This window comes from Petromyzon marinus, chromosome 11 (assembly GCF_048934315.1).
Source record: "Petromyzon marinus isolate PM22_M1 ecotype Great Lakes invasive population chromosome 11, UKy_Petmar_22M1.pri1.0, whole genome shotgun sequence".
Classification (NCBI taxonomy): domain Eukaryota; kingdom Metazoa; phylum Chordata; class Hyperoartia; order Petromyzontiformes; family Petromyzontidae; genus Petromyzon; species Petromyzon marinus.
This window is the reverse complement of record NC_133677.1, coordinates 13399004-13426819: the sequence shown is the minus strand read 5'-3', so window position 1 is coordinate 13426819 and position 27816 is coordinate 13399004. Positions and strand designations below refer to the sequence as shown.

At 43.6% G+C, this 27816-nt stretch overlaps 1 protein-coding gene across 2 annotated transcripts in view; it reads right to left on the bottom strand.

Annotated features, from left to right (window-relative positions):
- Positions 1–2993: 2993 nt before the first annotated feature.
- Positions 2994–27816, bottom strand: part of LOC116941195 (uncharacterized) — a 32226-nt gene continuing 7403 nt past the window's right edge. For both annotated transcript variants that reach the window (XM_032951957.2, XM_032951958.2), the window contains exons 2-10: positions 27252–27351; positions 24639–24735; positions 16005–16060; positions 14619–14678; positions 10979–11102; positions 9467–9494; positions 7537–7635; positions 6677–6757; positions 2994–4218 (exon numbers count right to left, since the gene is read on the bottom strand). In XM_032951957.2, the coding sequence (XP_032807848.2) occupies positions 4153–4218; positions 6677–6757; positions 7537–7635; positions 9467–9494; positions 10979–11102; positions 14619–14678; positions 16005–16060; positions 24639–24735; positions 27252–27351 (711 nt within the window). In that variant the 3' untranslated portion in view covers positions 2994–4152. The remainder of the gene's footprint in view (positions 4219–6676; positions 6758–7536; positions 7636–9466; positions 9495–10978; positions 11103–14618; positions 14679–16004; positions 16061–24638; positions 24736–27251; positions 27352–27816) is intronic.

The following is a 27816-nucleotide window of genomic DNA, read 5'->3' as shown; positions in this document are numbered from 1 at the left end:
GACGAGAGAAATCTTCACCTATCACTGCCTCGTAAGCAGCACTCGCTGGCATCCCACGGATGCTGCGAGCAGCTCGAGGAGGCAGGACGGCAGGGAGTGGGTCTTGATGGCCCGGAGGTTGAAGACAAGAGACTCAAAATCGTCCTGGGTCACTCTTTTGATTCGTTAAACTTCAAAGGCCCAGGGTGACGGTCTCACCGCGCAGCCAATCGTGCGCTTACCTGCGCTGTTGCGGCTTTGTAGCGTCTTCTCCCGTGGCCTAATCCCCTGACTTCAAAGGGCCGGGATGGCGTTTGTCCCATGCGACCAATCGTGCGCCTGCCTGTGGTTACCGTCCCCTTGTTACCGCGTCCTTCCTCGAGTGCCGCGGCGCCGGTCACCCATTGTCCCGGCTGGTGAACACAAACCCCGCAAGAGTGTATTCAGTATGGGGGCCGAGATGGGGGGGCGGCGGTGGTGCGGCGATTCTCCTGACCTTACGCTCTTCTTGCTTAATATTCCACCCTCAATGTTGTAACTCATGGCGGTTAGCCCAGTGAACCTTTTCTGGCTGCACCCATACAATTTTGAGGCAATTTTATGGGCACCGCAATGTAACCTGTCCTGCGAGGGTCGGCCAATCTCCTGGCACCGGGAAACCATGGGACTTCCCCTCTAGGGGCCCTTCGGATTAAAACCCAATGTGCCAGGCAACCCCCTGGCCAGGACACTACGTGTGTGCGCTGCGTGTGGGTGTGTGCTTAGTGCAGGGGCCGGGAGTCACGGCGCTTGCGGAGTTGCTTCACGGTCGTGGCACCACATAAACATCAACACTGGGGAGACAACGGCAGCCGGGCGTGGTGTTGGCCACCCCCATCCTCCTCGTGCCGGCTTCATTCGTTACGCACTTACCCAAAGAGTTTAAGGCTATAGGAGGAATCTTTGTCTGGGTGTGTACGTGCCTTAAGTACGAACCCAGGAACTCGTGGGTTCAGCCATGGGGTACAAGGTGCTGCGGGTTTGAGCACGAAGTCGAGCATTGGGTTTCAGGCGTTGCGGTTGTTTGCAATCGATGCAACGATAATAATGCAGCGATCAGGGGGAATCCACGCTTCCCATTGGCATGCATGCACAATGGCACCCATACATCATGGACTAACTCTATCGAGCCACAGCACCTGCATCCCCAGCTGCCCAATGCTGTACCAAGCAGCATGCAAAGCCCAGCAGTTGGTACGGCGATGGCTAGGAGATTTTAAATCGCTGTTATGGCTGCTCTATATTTTGAGTTTGCACGTCTCTCTCTCCCAGTGGTCACGTGGATTTTTCTCCAGGTCTTCCGGTTTTTTCCTTCCACATTTCTAGACATGCATTTAGAGTATTCGGCTGCTATAAAGTTCCACACGATAAGCCACTTTGTTGAGCTATCGCTAGTGGCCCAGGTCGCTTCTGACAAAAATAGCGATATAGCTCGGCGGGGCCTTACGCGGTAAAATAAATAAATACATTTATATAATGGACCACTGCATGGTGTCGAGGTGCACCCGGAGCCTAGGTATAGCACATGGGATTCCAATCCCCACTTCCCTCCCGTGATCCTGCTCCACCCCAGCCCCTGGCTCGCGTCCATCAGGCCGGCTCCCACAACACGTCCACTAAGGGGGCGGCTTCCTCGCGATCCTCGTCGCTTTTCCGCCCCCCCCCCCCCACGAATCCCACTCGCAATGTACAGGAACGAAAGTTCAGCGAGAGGTCCAGCAAATTGAAAACCCATTGGCGCCGGGGTTGGCCCAGCCAATCGCTGCTTGCCGAAGGATCGGCCCTCCTAAATGTAGCCAAATCTATTTAAGACACGAAGTGCAGTATTCGTGACAGGGTTAGACAACACAAATTCACGCTTAAATTCAAGTTAAATTAACCGACGGGCTTCGCAGGGGGCCAAAAGCTCCAGCTGAATGCATGATAAACACCGATATAGTAAAGCCACACAGTCCAAATACTTTGTCAAGATTCTGCCTTCAGCTGTTTTGTCAAAACCAACATCTGCTTCTATGACACCACGGTGATGAGATGTAAACTACCTCGCCTGGTATACAGGTCCGTGGGCTAGATCCCGACCCGAACGCCTGTATATATGGAGTTTGCATGTTCTTCCCGTGGATTTTTCTCCGGGCCCTCCAGTTTCCCCTTCACATTTAAGAACATGCATTTAGAGTCTTTGGCTTCTAGAAATTTCTACATAAGCTATTTCGTTGAGATATAATTGTGGGCAGGTCGCTACGAAAAAGAGCTATGTAGCTCAGTTGGCCTTACCTGGTAAAATAAAAATGGTAGTTTAGTTTCTTCTCATTCAGTTAAGCATTTTAACATGTTTAAAGTTTTACATTTAATGTGTCGTGAGTTTTTGTATGACCCCACCTCCCACCATTTAAATAGAGTCATGCTCCAGGGATTGCACACTCTTGGAGTGGCTTGTCACCGTGAGTGTGAACCGATTTGAGGTGTACATTTTAAACAAGTTGTGCCAAGCAAAGTTGCAAGACAAACTTTGTTTTTAACCACTCTTGTATGTTGAGATTTTTTCGCACCGAGTGCGTAGCCAACAGTGCTAATCGGAGGTGCGGGGGAAGGACAACAAACTAAACACAACAAGCAGTTCTAAATACATGTTTTCAATTTAGATTTAAGAGTGCATCCATGCATGCCGTCTATGGACCTGAATAGTTTGTTCAGTAAAATACTTTTGGAAAAGTGCACAGCCCCAGTGGCTTTCTAATATCGGAAGAGCATTACGGAAGGCCGCAGAAGCACATCTGAAAGCGCGCCATGCAGTGACCGTCTTTGTTCAATGGTTGGGCCAAAAGATGCCGCTGCGACTCTTGAAATGTGTTTTTCCCCGATAGTGTGCTTGGCCTTGCGGAGGCTATGTATTCACTATCCATGCCATGCAGCAGCTACTCGGTAAACACAAACCGTGCACGAATTGCGTTAACAAAAAGGCAAAAACACGTTGATATTGTACAACAAATTATATTACAGCATATCAAGTTCTCCAATTTACTGTATTTTACTTTTAAAACAATAGTTTAAATGTATACATTTGTACCAGAACAGAATTGTTGACTTATGGTTTATTCGGATAGGAATTATAATTTTCATGAGATTAACGCACTAATTGGAGCGAAGGGTAACTTTTAAGCCTCTTCTGCAAAGAAAAAGCAAACACAAGTTCACGTTCTTCTGACCGTAAGCGGTATAACAATGTGTTGTGATTTATCCTGCAGGGTGTCCATAAAGGTTCCTTTCATGATTAAATCATTACAATTAGACAGAGGATTATATTGTAGTGTCAATCACACCTGAGATGTTCTTAAACACCAGGAGCTCTCAAATATCAATTCCAGTTCACCAAATGCTTGAGTTGAGATGTGACGGTTAAGATGGAAGTAACGGCTTTAATGATAACACATTCGAACGACCAACTGCGTGAACAGAATTTCATCAACTTGGATAAAACAGTTGTCTAATTATAATGCTTTAATAATGCATATATATGGACACCCTGTATATTTAAAAAAATCACATTTCAAACGAGCATTGCGTGCAGAAATGCCAAAATATCACCTGAATATTTAGACAAAATATTTTCAAGGGGGGGAGGGCAAAAGAAAAACAAAGTGTTACCCAGAAAGTGTAATGTTGTCATAAATGTTGACAAACAGTGGGTGGAAAGGATTTTCAATTTTGGCACAGGCATTATGTAACGGATAACTTAAACCTACTGTTTAACAGCAAAAGAGCCATCGCCAATGCAAATGTTAATATGCACAGTTGTGGGAATGATCACTAGCAAAAACCACTGTGAACTCCAATGAAATATCTGGGGAAGGCACCTATATCAAACACAATAAAAAACAATATTTTGTAGGAAGCCTTGGGTGTTTCCCACTGTTTAGCAGAGCATGTAATGACATTTCAACCACTGCATTAACATCACGCAATTATATTCTGCGTCTAAAGCACAGGAGGCTGTAAAAGCCATAAATAGAAAGCATCGCTTCCAACCAGGTCCCATTACGTCCCATTCAATATATTACACTGCGTGGTCCTTTCAAAACAAAGTGTAGTCGCTTAATATTACAGCGCCTAGACCTTTCAAACTGGGTAATCTTTCTAATCGGAGTAATAGTTGTCTTGCTGAGGTGCAGCCAGACAGTAGTGCAGAATCAACAGGTCATCCTGGAGAAGAGAAACAGCTGTGTTAGTGACAGAACAACCAACAAACATGGAAACTTGACATTGTGAAAAATAATCACGTTTAGCACCAAGCGCGTTACGTGCGCACATCACCGAACACATCCGTGTGGTTAGATGTAAGATACAATAGGCTGGACATCAATCTACTGCAAAGTTAGTTGTTTTATAAATGTATAACGGTGTTATTGGGCTAAGATGCGCCGTTCCCATGCAGTTGCCGGCAGTACCGGCCACATGCCCATAGGGGGCAACAGAGGGGCTGAGCCCCAGTGCTGAGAGACTATGGGCCATAGGGCCCAACGGTTACCCTATGGGACGGTATGTTAAAGCGACAGACCCCAGACCCCAGGAGGGGGGCTGGGGGATGACATCATCCCCAGATCCTTCTCGAAGGTTCAGGAAGGAAGGTGTGGCCGGGGCGGGGCGAGCCACGGCCGTGCATAAAAGCCGGACCCCCGAATGGTCCGGATCAGTCGTCGTCAAGCTGAAGACAAGAAGCCTCTCCTGAAGGGAAGAGCCCAAGGGCAGAGCCGTACCCCTGGCAAGGGTCGGCTCCAGCTTGTATACCAGTGAAGATCCAAGCTTCACTCAAGGAGGACTCGTAGATTAGCCAGTGAGAGGCGTATTAGTCTGGAGGGGCACCCTCCATAGTGTATCGGGTGTGAGGGGCCGTTACCCCTCTGTGTTAAGTGTTAAAAAAAAAACTGTGTTGCTTCAGAGAAGCTCTCTTCTAGTTATTCAACCCACTACAAATGTAATGAAGGGTCATAAGCGAAGTGGGCGGGGCTAGTGAAGAAATTTGCATGTAAATGTAAGATCGGAGAGCTGAGCTACCTCCACGATGACGAGGCTGCGGAGGTGGCCATTGTATTGTGAGAGATTAGCATGTCAATGTAAGATCGTCGAGCCACTGCCACATCAAGGAAAATGAGCAACGGTGGCTGTGTTAGTGAGACATTTAACCTGTTAATGTAAAGACATTTAAACTGTTAATGTAACACCAGAGAGTCGAAAATAACTACTAAACATCACAGCCAGTTATGAATTAACCTGGTTAATAACGTCCTTCCAATTATTGCTCAGTTTGTACCCATCTTCTCGGTTGAAATTGTGTCTGTGTCTATATATCTGGATGGCTTCATGAACGAATCTTTGCTGATAGCCAGTGGGTTTGCAGAGTACCTTCGTCTTGGAAAAATCTATTTCATGTGTGCCCACAGCATTAAAACAATGATCAGCCACGGCTGAGGTATTGGTCCTACAGTGTTTAAGATCTGCCTTATGTTCACGAACATGGTCCGAGACATGTCGCTTAGTTTCCCCAATGTAACTACTGCCGCAGACACAGCTTAGTTTGTAGACGCCGGGGTATTACATGTCAGGAATCACATCCATCACAGATGAGATCAGATCACGAATTTTATGTACTGTGTTGAATCGCACCTGGATCTTGTTTGCTCATGATTTTGGAAATCTTTTTGGTGACCTCTGCAATTTATGTAAAGGTGATGGTTTTGATAGGTTCCTTAGATGGTTCTTTCCCAATGGTTGGGGTGATAGCTTTACGGATTGTGTAGTCTGAATATCCATTCATCTTGAGAGCTTGGTGTACGTGTTCCAGTTCACTGGCTAGGTGGTGATGGTCATAAATACATCGAGCTCTATGGTGTAGAGTTTTGATGAGGGAATTCTTCTGGGATGGATGGTGGTGGGAGCGACATGTCTCGGACCGTGTTTGTGAACATAAGGCAGATCTGAAACATGGTAGGACCAATACCTCAACCGTGGCTGATCATTGTTTTAATGCTGTGGGCACACACAAAATTTATTTTTCCAAGACGAAGGTACTCTGCAAACCCACTGGCTATCAGAAAAGATGTGTTCATGAAGCCAGATATATAAACACAGACACAATTTCAACCGAGAAGATGGGTACAACTGAGCAATCATTGGAAGGACTTTATGAAGTCATAACTGGCTGTGATGTTTAGTAGTTATTTTCGACTCTCTAGTGTTACATTAACAGGTTCAATGTCTAACACAACCACCGTTGCTCGTTTTTCTTGATGTGGCGGTGGCTCTACGATCTTACATTGACATGCTAATCTCCCACAATACAATGGCCACCTTCACAGCTTCGTGATTGTGGAGGTAGCTCAGCTCTCCGATCTTACATTTACATGCAAATTTATTCACTAGCCCTGCCCACTTCGCTTATGACCCCTGGGCTACACCCATCTCAAACCTTTATAACATCCTGCCTCAGCAGCTCTCTCGCTATTTTTTCACCTGAGGACGATTGCTTGTGTTGCGATCGAAACGTCATATTTTTTATTATTTTTTTCTATCTACGTGGCTTTACCGAAAGACCCAAAGAATATGAATTCCTCCAGTCACGAAAGCTTTAAGTCAAGGTGTGTATATATATCATAGTACTGACCTCACTGGTGTTTCCAGAATACTGAAGGCCGCTTAAAGTGCAATCCTGATCCAAAACGCGCTCTCCGCACGTGATTTTGACCTGCATGGTGTGGACAAGGACCACGACTCAGTGAGCTGACAACACCGTCGCAAATGAAGCCGATTTACAGAGCAAAGGCCACACGGGCAACCTATCAAAAAACGCATATTCAAAGTGCACCACAAAAAACAACCCATATATTATTCAGTACCGTACACTACAATTACATGAACACATAAGTATAATATTGTTTTTACCAACACTTATTTTGCAGGTGAGGGCATCTTGTATTCGTGTTGTTACGACGTGAACCCCATTTATAAACCATGTTAACTTGTAAAACGGTACAAACGTTGCTGAAAACGTTTTAATAAGCCACTGTGGCACTTTGTGAAATGGTTAGTAGCAATGTCTGGTAATAGTTGGCATTGTGGTTTGAGGTTCTCGACTTAAAATCAGGTCATCAGTTGAAATTGCAGTTGAGTCAATACAGCCCATCATCTCACTGGGGTGAATAAAAACAATGATGTGATAAGTAAACAGCCACCACTCATATGGTGACCAGCACCATACGAGAGGTGGCAGGGTGTGTGGTGACAGGGTGTGTAATGAGTAGTGGCAATTCTTGAGTAAAGTATTTAAAAGTTTAAATATTGATTAACAAATTATGTATAGTTACCATTTAAGTTTATTTGAATACAGCACATTCCAACAGTTATGTTACATGTTTGTTTCTAATAAAAAAAAAATGACATTGCGAAAATATCTTCAATGCCATCTTGGATTTGCAACAGTAACATTGCGGAACTGATGTGAAATGACGTGCGCGCGCCGCTCACCTCGCAGAAGGCATCCAGCCCAAGTTTCTTCCTTAGGAAGGCTTCCACGTGTCGGATCGTGGCCTCTCCAGACACCCGCACATACTTCTTCTGAAGTGGCTGAAAGGGACAAAATACCGGCTTTTAGACCTTCGGAACTCAGGAATCACCTGAACACAAAGTGATCGCATTTGAAACAATAAGCATATTTACATATTAGACGTAATTTTTATTAAATGCAATGTTTTCTCATCAATATTATGATTTATTTTAAGCCTACAATGCTTTTCCAATTGACAGGCTTTCGTTACATTATGGGACTCCTGATCATGTCCCTTCTGAACATAGTTTATGTAAAAATAATGTATTTACTTTGACAAACTTCCACTTCATGAGGATGCAGCTTGTGTTCTTCACAAAGCTACCAACATTTATAGCAGACTCAAGCAGGACACGGAGCAAGCTGGCACTTTTAAAAAGTCACGCCTACTCAGTTACGAGGACCATCCATACAGCAAACAATCTCACTCTATGTTGTTGGCCCCACCTACTTGCTCATAAGCCCTTCCTACTCACATTCACAAGGATAAAGATCCCCCGTATAGCTTTCAACAGAGCGCCTATTAAAGCCAACGTCACGGGCACACGAGAGGGTGGTAGGCCAACACCACGCCCGGTCACCTTTGTCTCCCGAGTGCTGATGTTTACACACCACACCAGGAAACTCATTTAAGGCTGAGTCGACCTATGGGAGGGCCCAGTACCTATTCAGGTATTCGCCACTGTTATTGGTTATTGGTTGTGAGCAGGAATGGAACTCGGTTGCTGATTTTGAAGCGTAGTGCGCTAACCACTACACTACTGCTCTCCACACATCCACACACACCCTGACGAACAGGGTGTCCGACAACATGTGGACTTCCAGGCAAAAGTGTTCCCGAACCTTGGGCCTTCTTGCTGTGAGGCATTAGTGCTACCACTGCAACACCCTTCCGCAAACAGCTTTATTTTGTAAATAACCAGATTATGACCATGAGTAATTCAGCCACTTCTTTATGGGTAGTTATGTTTTCAAGTTCCTTATTTTAGGGTCTGAAATGATGGGTGGCTCAGAGTGTTGTTACTAAACTAAAGCTCAACCTTGTATTTTACCAGAATGCCCACTGAGCTATATAGATCTCTTTCAGAAGTGACTTAGCCATACATGTTAGCTTGAATAAAGTGGCTTATCATGTGGAAATTTATAGCAGCCAAATGCTGTAAAACGCATGTTTCTAAATGTGGAGGGGAAAACTAGAGGACCCAAAATCCACATGACCACAGAGAAAAAAATGCAAACATCTCACCACCTCAGCACCCCAAAGCACAACCAATGACATCCTGTGTTGAAATCTAAGCAAACAGTGATTATTTTAAACTGGGATCTTAAGTGTAATGAGTGAATGTTATCAGTCCAGTCACCAATGAATGCTCAGGAAACCCATCATATTACATTTGGTTTGTTGCTTAGTTCAGATTATTTTTGCTGTTTAAAACAAACATTGGCTTCGTCGCAAATGACCATGCGACAGGCACTTTTTTTTAATTGCACCCCTGGGTATGAATAACGTTCAAGGGAATTATGAAGCTATTCTGATGCCATATTCAAGGGATGTTCTTTGACACAATGTGATGCACTGCTATCTGTGCTAGATCCGATATAACTTCATAATCATAATTGCAGATTTTGTTTTGCTAATTGCATCCGCACAACACTGTACAATAATTACATGCATAATCATATGAAGGGCGAAATTCGAATTCATCTCATAACATGACACCAGCATCAGAAATAAAGCACCATTGGATAATGGGGAACAATATGGTGTAACAATGACCCATTGCTGCATTTGTATACGTCATGTGGTGCCAAAAGCTTCTGGTACATTCTGCGCAAAAAGTCATTTCATACCTGATAGTTGAGGATCCCAGCCTCCACCCTGTATAAAAGAAAAGCAGAGATCAAGTGTCTGAAGAACAAGTCAGAGGCATTACAGCAACCTCTGCTTGTTTAGTTATCATTATATATTGCCATAGATGAATAGCTAAGTTTGGGCTAGGACAGATGAATAGCTTAAAAATCAAAGTTTTGTTAATAAGCTCTAACCTATTGAATAAAAGGCACCTATGTGGCACTGATGTAAGGAGACTAGGCTAAGATAATGGTACAAGATTAACATATACGGCCGAGACATTAAACACTTTCCAACAATGTGTTACAGAAGTTCTTTGCAAGCCATCTGGCTACCATGAGAGATTCGTTCATGAGGCTATCCACATATACAAACACAGAGACAATTTCAACCGAGAAGATGGATTCTGGCTTAGCAATCATTGGAGGATTTGATAAACCATTTCGGGTATTAATTGATTGTTCATGCTTACGGTGGCTTTCAGACAGCATACATTAATTTTTCGTCTCCCCCCTTCTCTTTTCCGAACATAGATGGACTCGTCCATCTAAACAAACTGTCAAATCGCTATCTGTGGTGCTAACGTTTAAAAATAAATAAATACAAACCGCCACTTCTTTCAAATGTTCTTGCCGTTGGTTTTCACACCTGATGATGACTGCTTGTATTGCAGTCAAAACGTCGTGAGAATTTTATTGTTTTATATATTTTATTATTATTTTATTGTTTCCCTTCAACGTGACTTTACCGAAAGAACCAAGACTATGAATCACTGCAGTCACGAAAGCTTTAAATCAAAATTTAATTCAAAATTTAAAATGTCTTACAGACTACACGGATGGAATGAAAAGTAGAGCCGGGACGGTTTATCACCGAACTCGATCACTGGACTAAATATTGCAGTTGACTACTTTTTTGTGATCGATTACCAGGGCCCCTTTAAAAAAATGTGGCAGCCCTGACTACCTTCCCCACCTCCCCAAAGGCAGGAAACCCCCAATAAGCCACACCCAGCGCGACATAGCTCACGATGCCGGTGACATCACCAAGGCCCGCCAATCATCTCGCGTCCAGCGGCACGTGCATGGTGACACCCGTGACTTTTTTTTGTCAAGCAATTTTTGTCCAAAAAATCGAGTAATCGAACTGAGCGTCATCGATTCAAGTAATATTTACTATATTATTTTACCAGGTAAGGCCCACTGAGCTATATGTATGCATGCATGTATGTATGCATGTTAAACTTCTTTCACACCGTACGTAGCCAACCATACTAATCGGAAGGACAACAATCTAAAGGCATGTTCCTAATCGTGGAGGGAAAAACCGGAGGACACGGAGAAAAATCCACACGACCACAGAGGGAGAGAACATGCAAACTCCAAATATACAGCAGGCATCAGGGTCGGGATCGAACCTACGCCCTCCTCCTGTATACCAGGCAAGGTAGACGGCCCAGCTCGAATGTAAAGTTAACCAAACGAAGCCCACCAGACGTTGGGACAACGCACCGTCCGCACTCCAGCACGAGCGAGACGCAAGCGAGCGTGGCGCTGGGCTCTGTGAAGCTGAGGCCCTTGCGCTTGTCCGCTTTCTTGCCTCGTTCTCCGGGTCCTGCCGCCACGTAGTAAACCGCTGCAGGGGGACACAGGGGGACGTTGCGGTTACAAAGAGGCAGCATATGAGAGAGACCGAGACATCAGGAGATATTTAAAGTATCATCTCCTCTTCCATGTGCATGCATGTTGAACGTCATGCGCCGTACGTAGCCAAATGTGCTAATTGGAGGTGCGGGAGAAGAACTAAACACAAAAAGCAATTCTTAAGCAATGAGTTTTTAATCTAGATTTTAAAATGCATAGCTCCAGTGGCTTCCTAATATTGGAAGGAAGAATGTTCCAAATGGCCTCAGAAGCAGATCTGAAAGTGCGCAATGCAGTGACCATCTTTGTCCGATGTCTAGCCAAAAGCCGCTGCGAGGATGACCGGAGTTCGCGTGATTATGGTTTATGCTCCTTGACGAGATCAGCAAGGTGTTGTGGGGTTCACTTGCGGCAAAAACTTTGTGTGTGACGCTGGACAAGGGGGCGATGGGCGAGGCCCGACGACCCCATTGACACCTTCGGCCGCGTCAAGCTGAGGCCTTGTCTTGTACAGAGGCCACGGATGAAAAAGTTATTATAATTTGTAGTCAATTCATGGGCTTAACCGATTGATCGCCCCAGCCCTGGAGCCAGGCAATGTGTGAGGGTGCACGTGATAAGGCAGGAGAGGATGTGAAGTGTCGGGGGTTGGCACAGTAACAATACAGAGGGGGGCAGGAAGGGTGATTAGGGAGAGAGCAGCAGCCGGTGACTCGCGCTCACTGAAATGTGTGGGTAAATAAGATAAGCAATGACCAGGTGTGGTAAGAGCAATGCTGTTTCACCATGGCAACCTCTTGAGTGTGCTTGTGTTTGAGTGTGCACGTGTGTTTCTGGGGAGCAGTGGTTAGTGCGCACTGTGGCACTGTGCTATAAACCCCGGGACCTAGATTCGCCCACTCGCACCCAACATCGGTGACGAATATCTAAACTGGTCGTGGGCCTCCCCTAGCTCGACTTAGCCATAAATTTAGTACCTTTTGAAGCGTATCAGTACTGGGAAGACAAATGCGGCCAGGCGTGGTGCTCGACACCCACCCACCCCCTTGTGTGCCGTGCCTGCCTTCACAAGTGCTCACGAACAGCACTTGCCCCAACAGTCTGTTAAAGGCTACACGGGCAGATCTTTGTGTTTTTATGTGCACTATTATGTGGTTTTGAGTGTACATGAATGTAGGTTTGTGTACTACAAGGCTGTTTCAATATGCAAATACGTGTTTGGTAATACATGTTTATTAATATACATGTAGTGTTCGATTGCACTCGGACAACTTCTGTCTTTCTTCGAACACTAATTTATTTACAACTCTCAGCATGTCCTCCACATTCCACAATATCCAGGTCGCCGTGCTTCACTCGACTCGCTCGCCACCTTTGTCTCTCCACTCCCCACGATTACTTCGCTTGCTCCGCACTCAGCGACTACGCACACAGCGTCTTCATCTTCGCTATCGCTACGCTCTCTCCACTGCTGGCTATTCTCGTCTCCAGCTCCGCTATCGCTACGCTCTCTCTCCACTGCTAACTACTTCTCTTCTTCAGCTCCGCTCCACACTCTGTTTCCAAACTCCGTCTCCAACTCTGTCTCCAAACTCTGTTTCCAATTCCTTCTCCAAATTCTGTTTCCAATTCTGTCTCCAAACTCTCCTCCAAACTCCACGTCTTGCCTCGTCCAGCTCCCCACTCCAACTCCCCGACTCTCTGTGTGTCTCCCCATTTTATCTCCATTCTCATTACCCATAATTAATTGGCCCGCGTGCCTCCCCACAGCACCTGTCTTTCTCCAGACATCTCGACGCCTCCTCGCCCTTGACAACAGCCCCAGCCAATCACCGCCATCACTGGTCCTCTGGCTTAATTGGCCCAACCATTACCTCATCATCCCAGCCCTTGCACCTGGCTGCCCTAACATGACCTGCACTGTATTTGCCTTCGTTACAGGCTGACCCAACATAACCCGCACTGTCTCTGTTTCCATGCAATATGCACCTTTCTACTCCACTACATACATGTTGCTATAGATAGCTCTCTGCATACAGAGGATCTCATAGGTACCTTACCAAGCTTCAAATCTGTTGTTTGTGTAAAGGGAAGCGTTTATTGAGGACTAGCGGGAAGTACCCGGCGTTTCCCGGGCGAAAAAGACACACACATCGACGTACACACACACAGAGACTCGCACAAACACAGAGACTCGCACAAACACATCGACTTAAACACATACATAGACTCACACACACATCGACGGACACACACAGACTGACACACACAAACTCACACGCACATCGACGTACACACATACATCGACCCACACACACACATACATCGACCCACACACACCGACGTACACACACACAGACCTAAACACGCACATTGACTCTCACACATATACACATGGACATACACACACACATACATCGAATCACACACATACATACGACTCACACACACATCGACTTGCACACACACATAGACTCTCACACATTGACTCACGCACAAGCACACACACACACACCGACTTTTACACACGCACTAATTTTTAAATATTAGTTTTCTACACACACACATTATTATTTTAATATTTACCAACTTAATTTTTAAATATTAGTTTTCTCTGTACGTGACTTTAGCGAAAGAAGCACGAATATAGTACTTAACAGTGCCGTGGTGAGGCCTAGTCCTGTGCAGAGCCCCCGGCCTCGCCAAGATTGCCCAGCCAGCCAAGATGGCACCTTGGCAGGCTGGGGCTGAGCCCCTACCCCCCCCCCCCCACCATACTGCCACCCGCTCTACAGTGATAGTATGCAAGCTCTATAATATTAGTATCTACTGACCATATAGTAGTAATTGCACACATTGGGGTGGAGGGGGAGAAGAGGACATCACACTTTGAAGAATGAAGAATATACCTCAGTCTTGTGTGTATTTTTTGTTGCATTTTTAACGCAAATGCCACCCCCCTCCCCCCTCCACCGCTAAGGGTGCGCATGCGCAGATGGTTGCTTTGGCGCGTGCTCGGAGATGCAACGTAATAGATAAATAACAAAAAACAGCACTAAATCGCTAATAAAAGTACTTTAAAGGTGATAGACGTTAAATCGGAATAGCACTGGCTCACCACGGGGCTTATGCCGTGCTACCTGGGTACTTTTTAAAAACGTAAACCCCACGGTTCGCGAACAAAATCCCTCGCAGACGGACAGATAAAAAATGCCTTTTATAGGTTAGATGCACCATCTTATCTAGTCCTACATGCAGTCCATAGATGGTGAGATTAAATGATTAAGCAATTAGCTCCCAATTGTCCTGCAATGCACCTCCGGCTGGATACATAAGGTGTGAAAGAAGTTCAACATACAAAGGTACAATGCTAACTATACATCAATTAAAGCTTGGAACAGGATCGCTGTATACACAATACTGATTACCGTTACCTGCAAACAATGGCTGTTTTCTTGTAAGCACTTGAACTAAACTAAGCAGGAAGCAATGAGCAGACGACAGTTACCTGGTTTTGGAAGCTCCAATCCCCTTGAAAGATAAAAATCTCTCATCCTCCGTTTCTCATCTGAAAAGCAGACAGCATGTCCTTCTTAGCACATCCAGGGACATGTGCGACCACTGTCGCATCCTTTCGAGAAACCGCAGGGCTAAAAAGAATGTAAACCTCCCGTCATGTTTTTTGTCCTTTTCCATCATTTCATCCAAATTGTGCTATCGATGTCGCGTGAAGAGATTAATTATCCGTGCAGATCACTCGCGCAGCACGGCCCACGGGAGCAAATGTCACCGAATTCCTTTTGAGCAGACCACTGCTCCACAAGTTAGGAGGGGCAACGCTTGCTCAATCGGCCTGCCACTGAGAGTAATGTTCGCCACGTTGATGAATGAACTAAAAGCGCAACAAAATTTAGCGCCGTGATTTTTTTTGTGCAAGCATTTGGGTGACCGGGCTGAGACCATCAACTCGAGATTCTTAAGCGCCGCCTTTTAATCTAGTCGAGCACCAATTGGGTCGAGGCTCAAAAGAAAGCCGTCCCTTGGTGTGGATCAATCAGTTTCAAGGACAATGCATATATTATCATAGTATTTTTTGGTTTGCATTTTGACTGCAGGTATTGTGGTTAATGCAGACATAAATCCTTGTAAAAAGGTTTTAGTTTTGTTGCCAGAAAAAAGGGGAAAAACCCTATTATTACATTTTGGTACTGGCAAAGGAGGTCTTAATGGCGTCTCTTTTTAATCACCGGCAGTGCCTTGGTTTGAAAACCCAGGATCCTAGTAGTGCCAACTCAGCCCTCTGAGTTATGAGCCACCCAGCTTATGGGTGAAATATATAAAGCGGGACGTGTTTTATGCAATGTGGCTATCAGCCTTCAAATGCCAAGACAAAATTCAAATCACAGCGGTTTCTTAAGCAGCAACAAGCCGATTGTCAAAAGAATACATTTATATTACGTAACTATATATCAATTATTATTTTTATGCCAAAACAAAGTATTAGACTTACTAGGAATACATATTATTTGGGTCTTACGGTAAAGTCACAGAGATAGGTTGAAAGAAAATAACAAACAAAAAACAACTACGACGTTTCGATCGCTTGTGTCGTGATCGAAACATCGTAGTTTTTGGTTCTTTTTTTGTTATTTTCCTTGAACCTATCTACGTGACTTTACCGAAAGACCCAAAAGAATATGAATTCCTGCAGTAACGAAAGCTTTAGGTGAAGATTCACGAGGAATACTTTGAAATGGAAAAAAGTTTAAATCAAAAAACAACTGTTCTACGAAGTAACCCTATAGCCACATGTAAAATGAGTCTTGGGCAAATTAAAACAAATTTCCAAAGAACTACTCTGCATAGTAATTTCTTGTAACACACGCACACTTACTTTCTTCCAGATTCGGCACCAACTTGTACACGATATCCTGCATAGTTCCATCCGACCTGTGACAGAAAGCAATAAAAGGTGCACCATTGAGGTTATCAAAGTATAATCAACACATAAATCATAAAGTTAAGGTCACATAGCACTTAAAAATTACAACCATGTTACCTATGTTTACCTATCCTGCTTTCCATAACTACAATGCACTAGTTACAAGACTAGTGAGACCAAGCTTGATAATTTTATTTGTATTAATTGAAAAGTGCACAATGTTCAAGTTGTATATTCATTTTTAAAATGGGCTGAACCGGGGTTCATATTTTACATAGACTGCTGTAGCCAATAGCATTTCGCAATTCAGCGGCACTTTGTATATAACACGCCGGACTGCTGATTGTATTCTGGCATGTGGCAATATGTCCAGAAGTTAAATGCCAATTTTGCAGTCTGATAATCATGAGCGGGCTTCAGGAGTGAATCCGTGTAGCTTTTCTATTCCTCCATTGAAGCAAAGACTACAGTGGTTTACTATAGGTAAGTAAAACCCAGTTTCATATAGTGCCATCCATACGAGGCGTCACAGCGCTTTACAACACAAGTAAAAATATCCTTAACATTAAAACGAAGAGACAAACAACCTAGGTTTGAAGCTTTCGCGACTGCAGGAATCCATACTCTTTGGTTCTTTCCGTAAAGTCACGTAGGTAGAAAAAAATCACGACGTTTCGATTGCAACACAAGCAATCATCATCAGGTGGGAAAACCACAGCAAAAAAATTCTGGTGGGAAAACCACAGCAAAAAAATTTATTGCTGTGGTTTTCCCACCTGATGATGATTGCTTGTGTTGCAATCGAAACGTCGTGATTTATTTTATTTTATACCTACGTGACTTTACCAAAAGGAAAACAACCCTACAGAGACAGAAACGCAAGAGAAAATAAATGTGTCTGGTCCATAGTTTGGGTTTGCATGGTGGCTGTGTGTATTTAATTTTCCAGGTATGAAGGAGATGTGGTCATCAGCCTGCTGATGTTTTGATGCGGTTGATGGTTCCACCACCGGTGTCTTCGAGAGGCATCAAAACCAGGTGGTGCGATGTTTGGGTCTCAAACTAGGTGACTATTCCGGACGTGCGCATTGCTTCAATGTTTTCCAACGTACTTCCAGATCTGGGTGAAATTCTAGAATGGCGACAGCAGCGCGAACACAGAAGCTGGATAGGGACTTTAGTCGGTGGAGTGGTCTTCGTTGATGTGTAGGTTGTCAATGGCAAGAAAATGTGTAACCTGCGGATATTTGGCAGCAGAATGTTCTCGCCAAGGGTTTGGTGTCCGGTTTCAGTGTTCTGGTTACAATGCACATCTCATTATTCAATTATGTATCTAGCAGTTTCATGTATAAGCTCCCAGACCAGGCTGGAGCGCAGTACTCTGCTACCACGTAGATATAGCGATAAGGCTGCAGTTCACAGAAAATCAGTCGAGGCACCTCAGGTCGTTCCTGCACGTTTCTGTAGCATGGCGATAATTGGCCTGTAGCTGGAGTGATATTGGTTTGCAGCTGGAGGGACATTGGCCTGTAGCTGGAGGGCGAGTCTTGCGTCTTTCCAAGTTTCATGGCTTTGACTTTGCTTGTTTCCATGCTTTCGGGATTTTGCCTAACCTGCGCAGAGACATTTACAAGCCATTATTTTCCATACAGTCCCAGGTTCTTAAGGAACCTGGGATGCAGGTCATCATATTCTAGTGCCTATTTGGATTTTGTGGCCTTTGAGGGCCATTTGCCCTTTAGTGACAGTGCATGGACTAGATAGATCTGTCACTTTTGAGAATCGGCTAAAGGTGATGGAAAGTTGTTTCTGGACATCCTGTTTGGTGCGCTATGTCCACTGGGTGCCGTTGAGCAGGAAATCGTAAGGGAGGCCACAGCAATTGCTGTGGTTTTTGATGATCAGTGCCCCGTTAGTTGAGGCATCTAGGTTCTGGAGGAGCTGCCAGGTTTTGTCGTGACAATCTTCCCAACGTTTTTCTTTGTGCATAATTCAGGGACGCTAGCAGTGAGGTTCTCTCTTCTTGGGCACTAGTTATTGTGAACTTTTGCATGAGTTGTTCTGTTTCTGGTTGCTAAGATAGCGTGTAGCTTTTCCAATACAACTTGGGATGTTAGTTTTTGCTCAATAAATGTGACAATTTTAATGATTGAATGTAAAAAATGTTTAGGCTTTGGCTCCCGGTTCTTCATTTGGGTTTCGGTTTATTTTTCCCAGTTGGACCAATTGGGGTACTGAAGGTCCCCAAAAGTGGCTGTGGTTTTGAGGTTATGACCGGTAACAGTAATACAACGTTCGTGACTGCTCGTCTTTCTTGGCTCTTCAGAAAATTCCCCAGAGCAATTAGCGGCTGTGCGTTCTTGCCCTGTGAGATGAGCCATAAAGTTTGGGATGGAGTATTTTTTTCCATCGTGCCAATTGAAAATGTGTCCGGCTGTTTAAGGTCATGTATAAGGAACATGTCTTGTTGCCGACGACCATTCTCCGGGTTTCTCTCCGGCTTCACCACTTTCTGAGCAGTCCCACCTGTGTGGTGGTGGTTGCTTAAGTCGTCCATAAATATAGCCGGGTGAGCGGCTGCTGGCAGAAGTGGTGATGGCCATTCCTTATTCAGGAGTTTATATAAGTTGATGATGGTCACATTACCAACTGCCTCGGTTTTCATCAATGTGACCTTGCTTGTGGTGTACTAGGTAGACTTGGCCTCAAATGAGTACCTGGTGTGGTATGTAAACATTGCCACTAGAGAGACAAAGGCGGCAGGGCATGGTGTTGGCCACCCACTCCCTCGTACTGTGCCGGCCTTTATAGGTGCCCGCTAAAAGCACTTGCCCCAACAGTCTGTTCAGGCTCTAAAGGGGGTACTTTGTGTATTTGAAAGCATAGCTCTTTAGGCCCTGCCTGATGAATGTGTCAAGGCAATGTCTAGGGTGGTAGACGGCAACAAACAAGGATATATCCATTTATTTTGTAACTCGCCGTCCGAGTGTTGTCCTCAATGTACTTTTCCTTTAAAGCGATGACGTCAGTGTTAATTTCCTTCAGGTTTCTGGCCAGGAAGTCACATATAAGTCTTGAAGAGTCCTTCAAAATGTAGTTGGAATACTAGAAAGCCTCGTCCGCATTGGTTTGTGACCCGTAATCAGGGCATTTTTTTTGGCATCTAGCTCTACTGATCACATCTTCGTTCAAATTAACGATGTCCATTTTTCCTCAATGACGGTATTAGTTGTGTTTAAGATGACATGAAAACAAGGATAAGGTGGGGTGTGAGAAGGCTACTGTCTCCCACCCACTCTCTGCCAATGAGACAAGAATATGCTTGCTCTTTTTTAATAATTGTCTGGAAAGCTAATTGACCGACTAAAAATCTCTTTTCGCTGGGACAAAGAATGGAGTTCTGCTTATATTTGCTTTCACCGATAATACTCCATGGCAACGCTTAATGAGTTTGTGTACAAGTTATTTTCCTGCCATTTCCCACTAAATAACTCAACATTTTCGATATGCTTTACCTTTCTGAACAATCCAAGCCGGATGCAAAAACACTCACTTTAAAGGCAAGGATGAGCGACAAGAGGCAATGATGGTCGTGCATATTCAACGACGACATAAAAAATTTAAAGATGCAGACGATGTTTTTTGTTCAATGTACCCATTAAGAGAGATGAATCATTTAAACAGAATGTATGGCCTATAAGAGACATCTGTCCTCTGTCAACCAACTAGTTTTAAAATGTATAAAAGTCACAGTAAAATATAAACTTAATCAAGATGAAATGTTTGTCAAAACTAAAATAATGCAGGCCTACATATATATTAGGATACACGTTTAATTACAATGAGTGACTTCTGTATAGGTACAAAAGGAATCCATTGTGGCTTGGAAGTGTCGAACAGCAATTCTTCACAAACCATGAGGTAGGAGGAGTAGACCAATGACAAATTGTTAAAATAAATTCTGATTTCTATTAAAAAAAATATATAGAAAAATCAGAAAAGATAAACTTGGTTTTTTTTAACGTTGGTATATTTGCGAGAAATATTTGCTGTGAACAGCATTTTAAACAGAGGGGATTGGAAGCGGCCACGTGGCTCAGAGGTGACAACAGTGAGCCGACACCACCGAGATCCAGGATTTGAAGTCAGACTTCAGCTGCATGTTATTAAACCGGCTTCTCCAATGCAGTGAGTTTATGATCTCAACGCGTTTCACCAACAACTGCACAAAAGTAAAGCGTAACATAAAATCAAGTTCTGGACTTAATGCGTCTAAATTCCAGCTGTCATAATTACGTTGTAAGAAATTATCAGTATGGACGATCACCAAATATTTCTCTCACACGCAGATTGGGCGGCAAAGCGCTGCCCCCTCTACTGTTTGGACGAGAAGTCACTTAAGTCTCAGCAGCAGCTGGGGAAATATCCACTTCCATGGGTACTTTTTACTCACACAAAGGGTTGAACTGCTCTGTGAGATATCTGATTGGATATTGTCTCTTAAACATATGCCGACAGCGATCGGAATACCGTTTGAGTGAATAATAAAATAATAAAGGGATTGAGTTTTCCATACGGTTCTTTATATCTAGTGTTTATTCATAGGAATAGCAACAGATACTCACCCACCAAGTCAGACACGATGACTCCCACTTCAGGAGAGACTGGCAATAGCGTTTACGTTATATACGAAAGTGAAACAGTCAAACACTGTGCGTACAGGTAACTTCAGACAGCAGAAAGCCTACAGCTTGTCTCACAGGTTTGAGGGGAATCGCTTAAAATGTCAAATACGTTATTTTGAAGCTTCTCATTACCACGTAAATATTTAAAACCTATAAAGCACTAAGATGGGCCTACGCATTTTCATACTGGCATTTAATTACAGGGTTAAACCCATTTGAATGCCCGCACGACATGAATTGCGCATTAAGGCCTCGACATCCGCGAGGGTTCGGTGATTGAAAACTTGCGCGAAAGTAGCATTCGCGAATGTAAATAAAGTGCAAGTGTGTGTTTAAATGGGAAAAAGGGGCTTGCGTTCCAGTGTCCGACTGAAAATACGGGAGAGAATGTAAATGTTTCATAACATGAATCCTGTACTGTACACATAAATAGTATCCATATACTTTAAAATTGTACACTACAAAGAGAACACAAATATACAACAAAATAGAGTAAAATAAAGCATCAATAAATTATACTGTCAATTTGGAAACGTTATTTTCCTCGGATGATGGGGGTGTGATGATGATCGTCAGCAGACCCACGATCACCACAAGCAAGTCTATCCAAATCACTCCACCTTTTGAGCTAAACTCATCACTGTTTTCTGTCTTTTGCTCTTTCACTTCCTCCACTCACTTGCCTCTTAGACCCCACGATCGAAACAAAAAAACACCGCTATTCTACTGCGCCAATACGCCTCCCCATGATGTGATGCTGTCACATCGCGAATAGTGGCAGGGAAAAAAGGCATGGAAGTTAAGCTGGTATACAATATAAAATCGTGAATAAACGAATTTCGCAAAAGCAAAATCCGCAAAATAAACGTTTCACTGTATTTGAGTCTTTATTCTGTTTGATCTAGGACAGTCAAGATGTTGTCTTGTCCCCCCCCCACCTCATTTCACTGCCACATTGCTTTTTGAAACCCCCATAAGGTCACATTATGAGACAGAGGACTGTGGCTCTGGCACAAAATAAAGGCCAGTGCGTTTTGCATATTAGAAAGAACACACTGATGGAGTGCCAGACATTGATTGGAAATGTTTAATCCCGGCTAAAACACAAATGTAATTGTTCAGTACCTCTGGTGTTTATTGAGATGAAACAGGAGGGGATTAACGACCATGGAAATTTGTCATAAGTATGACAACCGTATGGTCAATCACATTATGTTACAGGAGAGTAATTGCACAAGTTAACGTGGTAGATGCGTCGTTGAAAAGCTCCAAGTAAAGCAAAAATATGTTCACCAAGGAATTATTGTACGGAATCCCATTTGAATTGTAAAATCAGCCTGCAGTCATCCCATGGCAGAACAAATAACTGAGATATAGGTACGCCGCGTACTGTATCATTCCGCGAACTATATAATGAAGCAGCTCAAGGTAGTAGTTCGTCGTAGACCGCTGAGAAATCGCTTTATAATAGGCGCGTTCCGCATTGTGCGAAAAGTGCTCCCAATTAGAAGAACTGTGTTTATAGCGAAAACGCTGTTGTGTGAAAGCGCATTAATCAAAGTTAGATATGGTGAGCCTCGGTACCCTCGAAGGTTGCACGCGAGCTGTGCTTGTGTGGTTTGCACAAAACGGAATGCTGCTCAATCCAGGAAAAATCGGAGGTTCTGCTGGTCGGCACTCGGGCTCAGGCAAAAACATTTGTGGGAGGATGAGGTGTGGCGGTTGCAAACTGCAAGGATTCAGTTTTCAACTCATCTAGAGCTTCCGCACAATACTTGACCAGAATGTCGTTTGATCACCACGTGCAAAATATAGTCAGGTCCTGCAATTTTCATATCAGAGCTCTACGACACATTTGGCCACTATTGAGTCATAGCCAACACGGTGGCGTGCAGCATAGTATCGACAAGGCTCGATTATTGCAACTCACCACTCTACGGGACGTCTGGCAAAAACATTTGCAAGCTGCAACGTGTACAAAAATATTTGGCACGTGTCTTGACGGGTACTGCAAGATCTGACCATGTCTCTCCGATGCTCGCTGAACTGCACTGGCAGCAAAAAAGTGCTTATCCATAAATGGAACCACAATACCTTGCAGATTTCGTCAAGGAGTATAAACCATCATGCAAACTCCGGTCCATCCTTGCAGCAGCTTTTGGGTAACCATCGAACAAAGCCGGTCACTGCATAGCGCGCTTTCAGATGTGCTTCTGCAGCCGTTTGGAAGGCTCTTCCGTCCGATATTAGAAAGCCACTGGAGCTATGCACTTTTAAATTTAGATTAAAAACTCATTTCTTTTTAACTGATTTTTGTGTTTAGTTTGTTGTCCTTTCCCCATACCTCTGATTAGCACGGTTGTCTACGTATGGTGAAAAAGAAGTTCAACATACATTTTCATTTTTTCATGTATTAGGTGTAGCCCTGTGAGCCATGCGGCTCTTAAGTCGGGTGCAACCGCAACAAACTAAATTTGAACAAAGAACATCCCAAAGCGACGACGCGCAACAGAAACATCCTGGAATTCAACCAGCAAGTATTCCACACAAAAAAACTTATTAAAACGCTGTGTGCAAAAAATCACAATGTGGTGCAAGCCAACAACAACAACAACCAGCGAGGACTCACCGTACTGCAATTATACACAGTACAATGAAAATATGAAGGGTAAAGGTTGTAAGAAGTAAATAGAGGGAATGGGCACAGGTTAAAGCTGGTGAGGACATGAGATAATATACAGCAAGCATACATATGACGTACTTCTATTCGCAAGAGATGCACTGTAGAGTTGTGCGAGTGCTCATAAGCCCATTGCAGTGTGCATAATCCAAATTCATATCTGCAGCTTCACAAAAACTTAACATGACTCAAAGTGAAAGCTTGAAGGGCCACAGTGCTTCTATTGTGGTGGAATGTGAGTTGGAAAAAAAAATCCACAATAACTCCAACAACAGGAAATGGGTTATCTGGATTATAAAAGTTGCCCAAACGGACTCGGATGAAAACTGGCGGATTGACAATGACGCAAGGATGATAGTCTCACGACAACGCGTTGCAGTATCACGAATGCTTACAGTTATCCAAAATGCCTGAATAACATTTAAACTTTACGTGTGAAATGTAATCTTATTAGGCTTTGACAAATTACCCAAAAGAGGCCAGCCAATAAGTGTTGAGTGGGGGTTCCTCTCATTGCCTACTCTGTTGAGCAGCACAGATTAAATTAAACTAAAAATATTTTATTTCACCAGGTAAGGCCCGCTGAGCTAGAAATCTCTTTTTCAGAGACGGACCTATCACAAATGACAGCTCAACGAAATGGCACGTCATGTGGAAATCTATAGCAGCCAAATACCCTACTTTCTCCGGCTGTCCATCATGAACGTTGACGACTGCGGAGAACAGCTAGCATTTTCCTGCGTGCTGTTGAGATGAGAGGCCAGCTCTTGAGAGGCCAGCTCTTGAGCGGAAGCATCGACTGCACTGTGGGCAGGAGTTGCTCGACTGCCAAATGGGATGTGTTGTGCCGTTGCTGGTGTCGATGCCGAGAGGTTTTTTTCCGTTTTTTTCTTCAAACCTCTTGAACGAGTCGGCTAAAGCACTTCTCCCACCGCTTACTGTTGGCACAAAATATCCTTCCATGTGTTCACATTGATATTGCCCGTCTTAATGTGTATTTTAAGGAAGTGTTCGTAGCACAAAGACGTCCAACTACGCACACGTTTCTAAATGTGGAGGGCAAAACCCGGAGGACCGGGAGAAAAATCCACACGACCACAGGGATAGTCACACAAGACTGCAAATATACAGCAGTTAGGTTCACGATCGAACCCACGACCTCCTGTGTACCAATCGAGGTAGTTAACATCTCCGAGCCAACGTGGCGCCCCAGATACACACCTGATGTTGTAGAGTGGCTGAGTCTGATGCACCACCACGTTGCACTGCGGGCACCTATTGCTGTAGTCAAAATGCTTCACGATGCAGCTCTTGCAAACTATTATTTTGTAAAGTACATAAAAACACAGAATTTGTATTAATTAGAACGGGCAAAAAATACTCAAGTTATTGTTTTAACGTAGCCTTGTTATAAACTGGTACCAAAAACATTCAACATAAATTTTGACTTAAAACTTTCATGACTGCGGGAATTCACATTCAACATAAATTTTGACTTAAAACTTTCGTGACTGCGGGAATTCATATTCTTTGGTTCTTTCGGTAAAGTCACGTAGATAGAAAAAATAAAGTGAATAAAAATAATAAAATAAATTTAAACAAAAAACACATCGTCTTCAGGAGGAGGGCGACGGTTGCTTGTGTTGTGATCGAAACGTCGTGGTTTTTGTTTGATTTTTATAATTTGTATTCACTTTTTTTATTATTTTTCTATCTACGTGACTTTACCGAAAGAACCAAAGAATATTCAACATAAAATACATTTCATGGGATGAATATCTACTTTAGTAGTAGGATGAAATACAGTCGAGGTGCTAAAGTGAGTATGCAACCAAGTCAGTGTCGGCCAATGTTACAAGCAACAGTTTAAAATTTTAATAAATTAATTAAAACCTTGCAATTAGATTTCAAAAAGTAGAGACTTTCAATGATCATGTCAGCACAGCCCCCATCCACATTGTATTTTATGGTTGTGCCGCGCGTAGTCCGACACGATGTCCGACATCTCGCCGGCAGCGTCAGTTCCCATAAAAGCTTCCAGCACGTAGAGCGAAACGTCGGACATCATGGTGAACACGGAGCACAACCCCAGAAAACACATCAGAGAGCTGGACAGCACAACCACCAAGTAGCACGATCAGTGCAATTTTGGCAAATATTGCAATGAAGCAAGCAATGCCCATGGAGCCGGCCTTTCCACTAGATCGCAGACATATCGTGCGATGGCACGCATGTAGAACTACACACTGGATAGACGTTATAAAAATGTCGTCTTCCGAGGGTGTAGACGCAAGTGACATTTATTGAAGAACAAAGCTGCAATGTGGAAACGAATGTATGAATCACCACTGGTTCTGGCTTCCTGGCGGTGGCTCATTTTAACATACAACACTCTGGGAGCTTAATGTCATTATAGTGCACCTATGGGGAAAAATAAACATACATGCAAATATCACCTGTTCACACAACTATCTGCCAATACAACTACGACGCTGTAAATGAATTTCTTAAAAGTTACTTTTGCAAAAATTAAGCTATAAAACAACAAACTGTACAAATTTTGATTTAAAGCTTTCGTGACTGCAGGGATTCATATTCTTGGTTCTTTCAGTAAAGTCACAATAAACAATAAAATAATAACAATATAAAAAAAATATTTTTTATATATTTTTTTAAACAATATTGTTTTATATTTGTATTATTTTATTGTTTCCCTTCTACGTGACTTTACCGAAAGAACCAAGAATATAACTGTACAGTTTCCGTAACCTTCACTCGACTATCAGTCCTTGACGAACCCCACAGTACCTTACTTTTCCTGACCTTTCTTCTGAGTCGTCACATCATTACCACCCATCGCCACTCTTCATCATCACCATCATCATCACAACTCTTTACCATTGTCACTATTGCCTCCTCTTTCATGCCAGTTCTGTACTTTGGTTCACAGGTCGCTTCATGTTTTGTTGACCTTTGTTTTATTTGCCCGGTGTTTCCTTCATCTTCTGTCTCATTCACACTATTGACCCCGTGTCTTGTGTGCTTCACCTCATTTATCCCAAAAATCATTTGCTTCGTCTATTACTCACCCAAAACTTCGGGATACTAATTATCTACTTTATGAGGTAGAGATCATTCTGATACGAGCAAGCCATCTGGAAGCATCGAGGACATCACACGTACAAGCCTCTGACATCATCAGCTTGGTTTAAAAGCCTTATTTATCTCCGATTTTCATTATCATATTTGGGGCAACCCTTCGATCACTTTTGCTGGTTTCTTACAAAGTAATTCCCTAAAACACCAAAACTTTACACTAAATTGTTATTTATATTGGATAACTTCACGAACGTTAACTCTGCTTTATGTATTTAGGTTGGTGGCAAGACGTTAACTACCTCGCCGGATATCCAGGAGATTGTGGGTTCGATCCCGACCCTGATGCCTGTATATTTGAAGTTTCCATGTTCTCCGGCTGGTCGAGTGCATTTTTCTCCAGGTCTACCAGTTTTTCCCTCCACATTTAGATGCATGATGTTAGAGTATTTGGCCGCTATAAGTTTCCACATAAGCCACTTCGTTGAGCTCTCATTTGTGGCCAGGTCACGTCTGAAAAAAAAACATATAGCTCAGTAGGCCTTACCTGGTAAAACATTTTTTTTAATACTTCAGTTTGTAGTCCTTCCCCCGCACCTCCGATTACATACAGTGCGAAAGAAGTTCAACATACATACACCGACACCTCACTGCATAGCGACGGACAAGCAGAACGACATAACCGATGCAATAATGCTTTCAACCTTAGTTGGAAGACTTTCAACGAAAGATACTCACAGGTGTGGAGGCATTCGGTTATGGTGGTTGCGTCAACTAGGTATCCCTTGCACAGGTAACAGGTGATGAAGCTGTTCACGTCCACCAGGCTCACCACCCGCTGCAAAACCCACACGGCAAAAATTACACAACGCAGCACGCGCCCGCAATCATCACATCGCACGTAAACCAGACAAATAACCCCAAAGACATTATTTTGATCCAAGTCTATCATTTGACTTGGAATCGATCCTCATGCCTACATGCATCCTGCTTATAAACTAGTTCTGCTATTCCTGTGAAATAATTACTGCATGTTTTGCCTGAATTATGCCTTTACAAGCCACTGCATGGAAGGTTTGAGTGTCTATCAAGTATGGGTGGAGTGGTGGTGCAGTGGTTAGCACATTGCAAGTGATATATCTAAAATGTGTTCTGGGGCCACCACACCAACCATTACGACCTAGTGTGGTGAAATATGGTCAAACAACTCCCATTACCTAAAAGCAAGGGTAGACCACAAATCCAGCATCGGTTTGCAGTGCTGAAAATGATAATTTCTTTCAGTGAGCATTGTAATCAAACT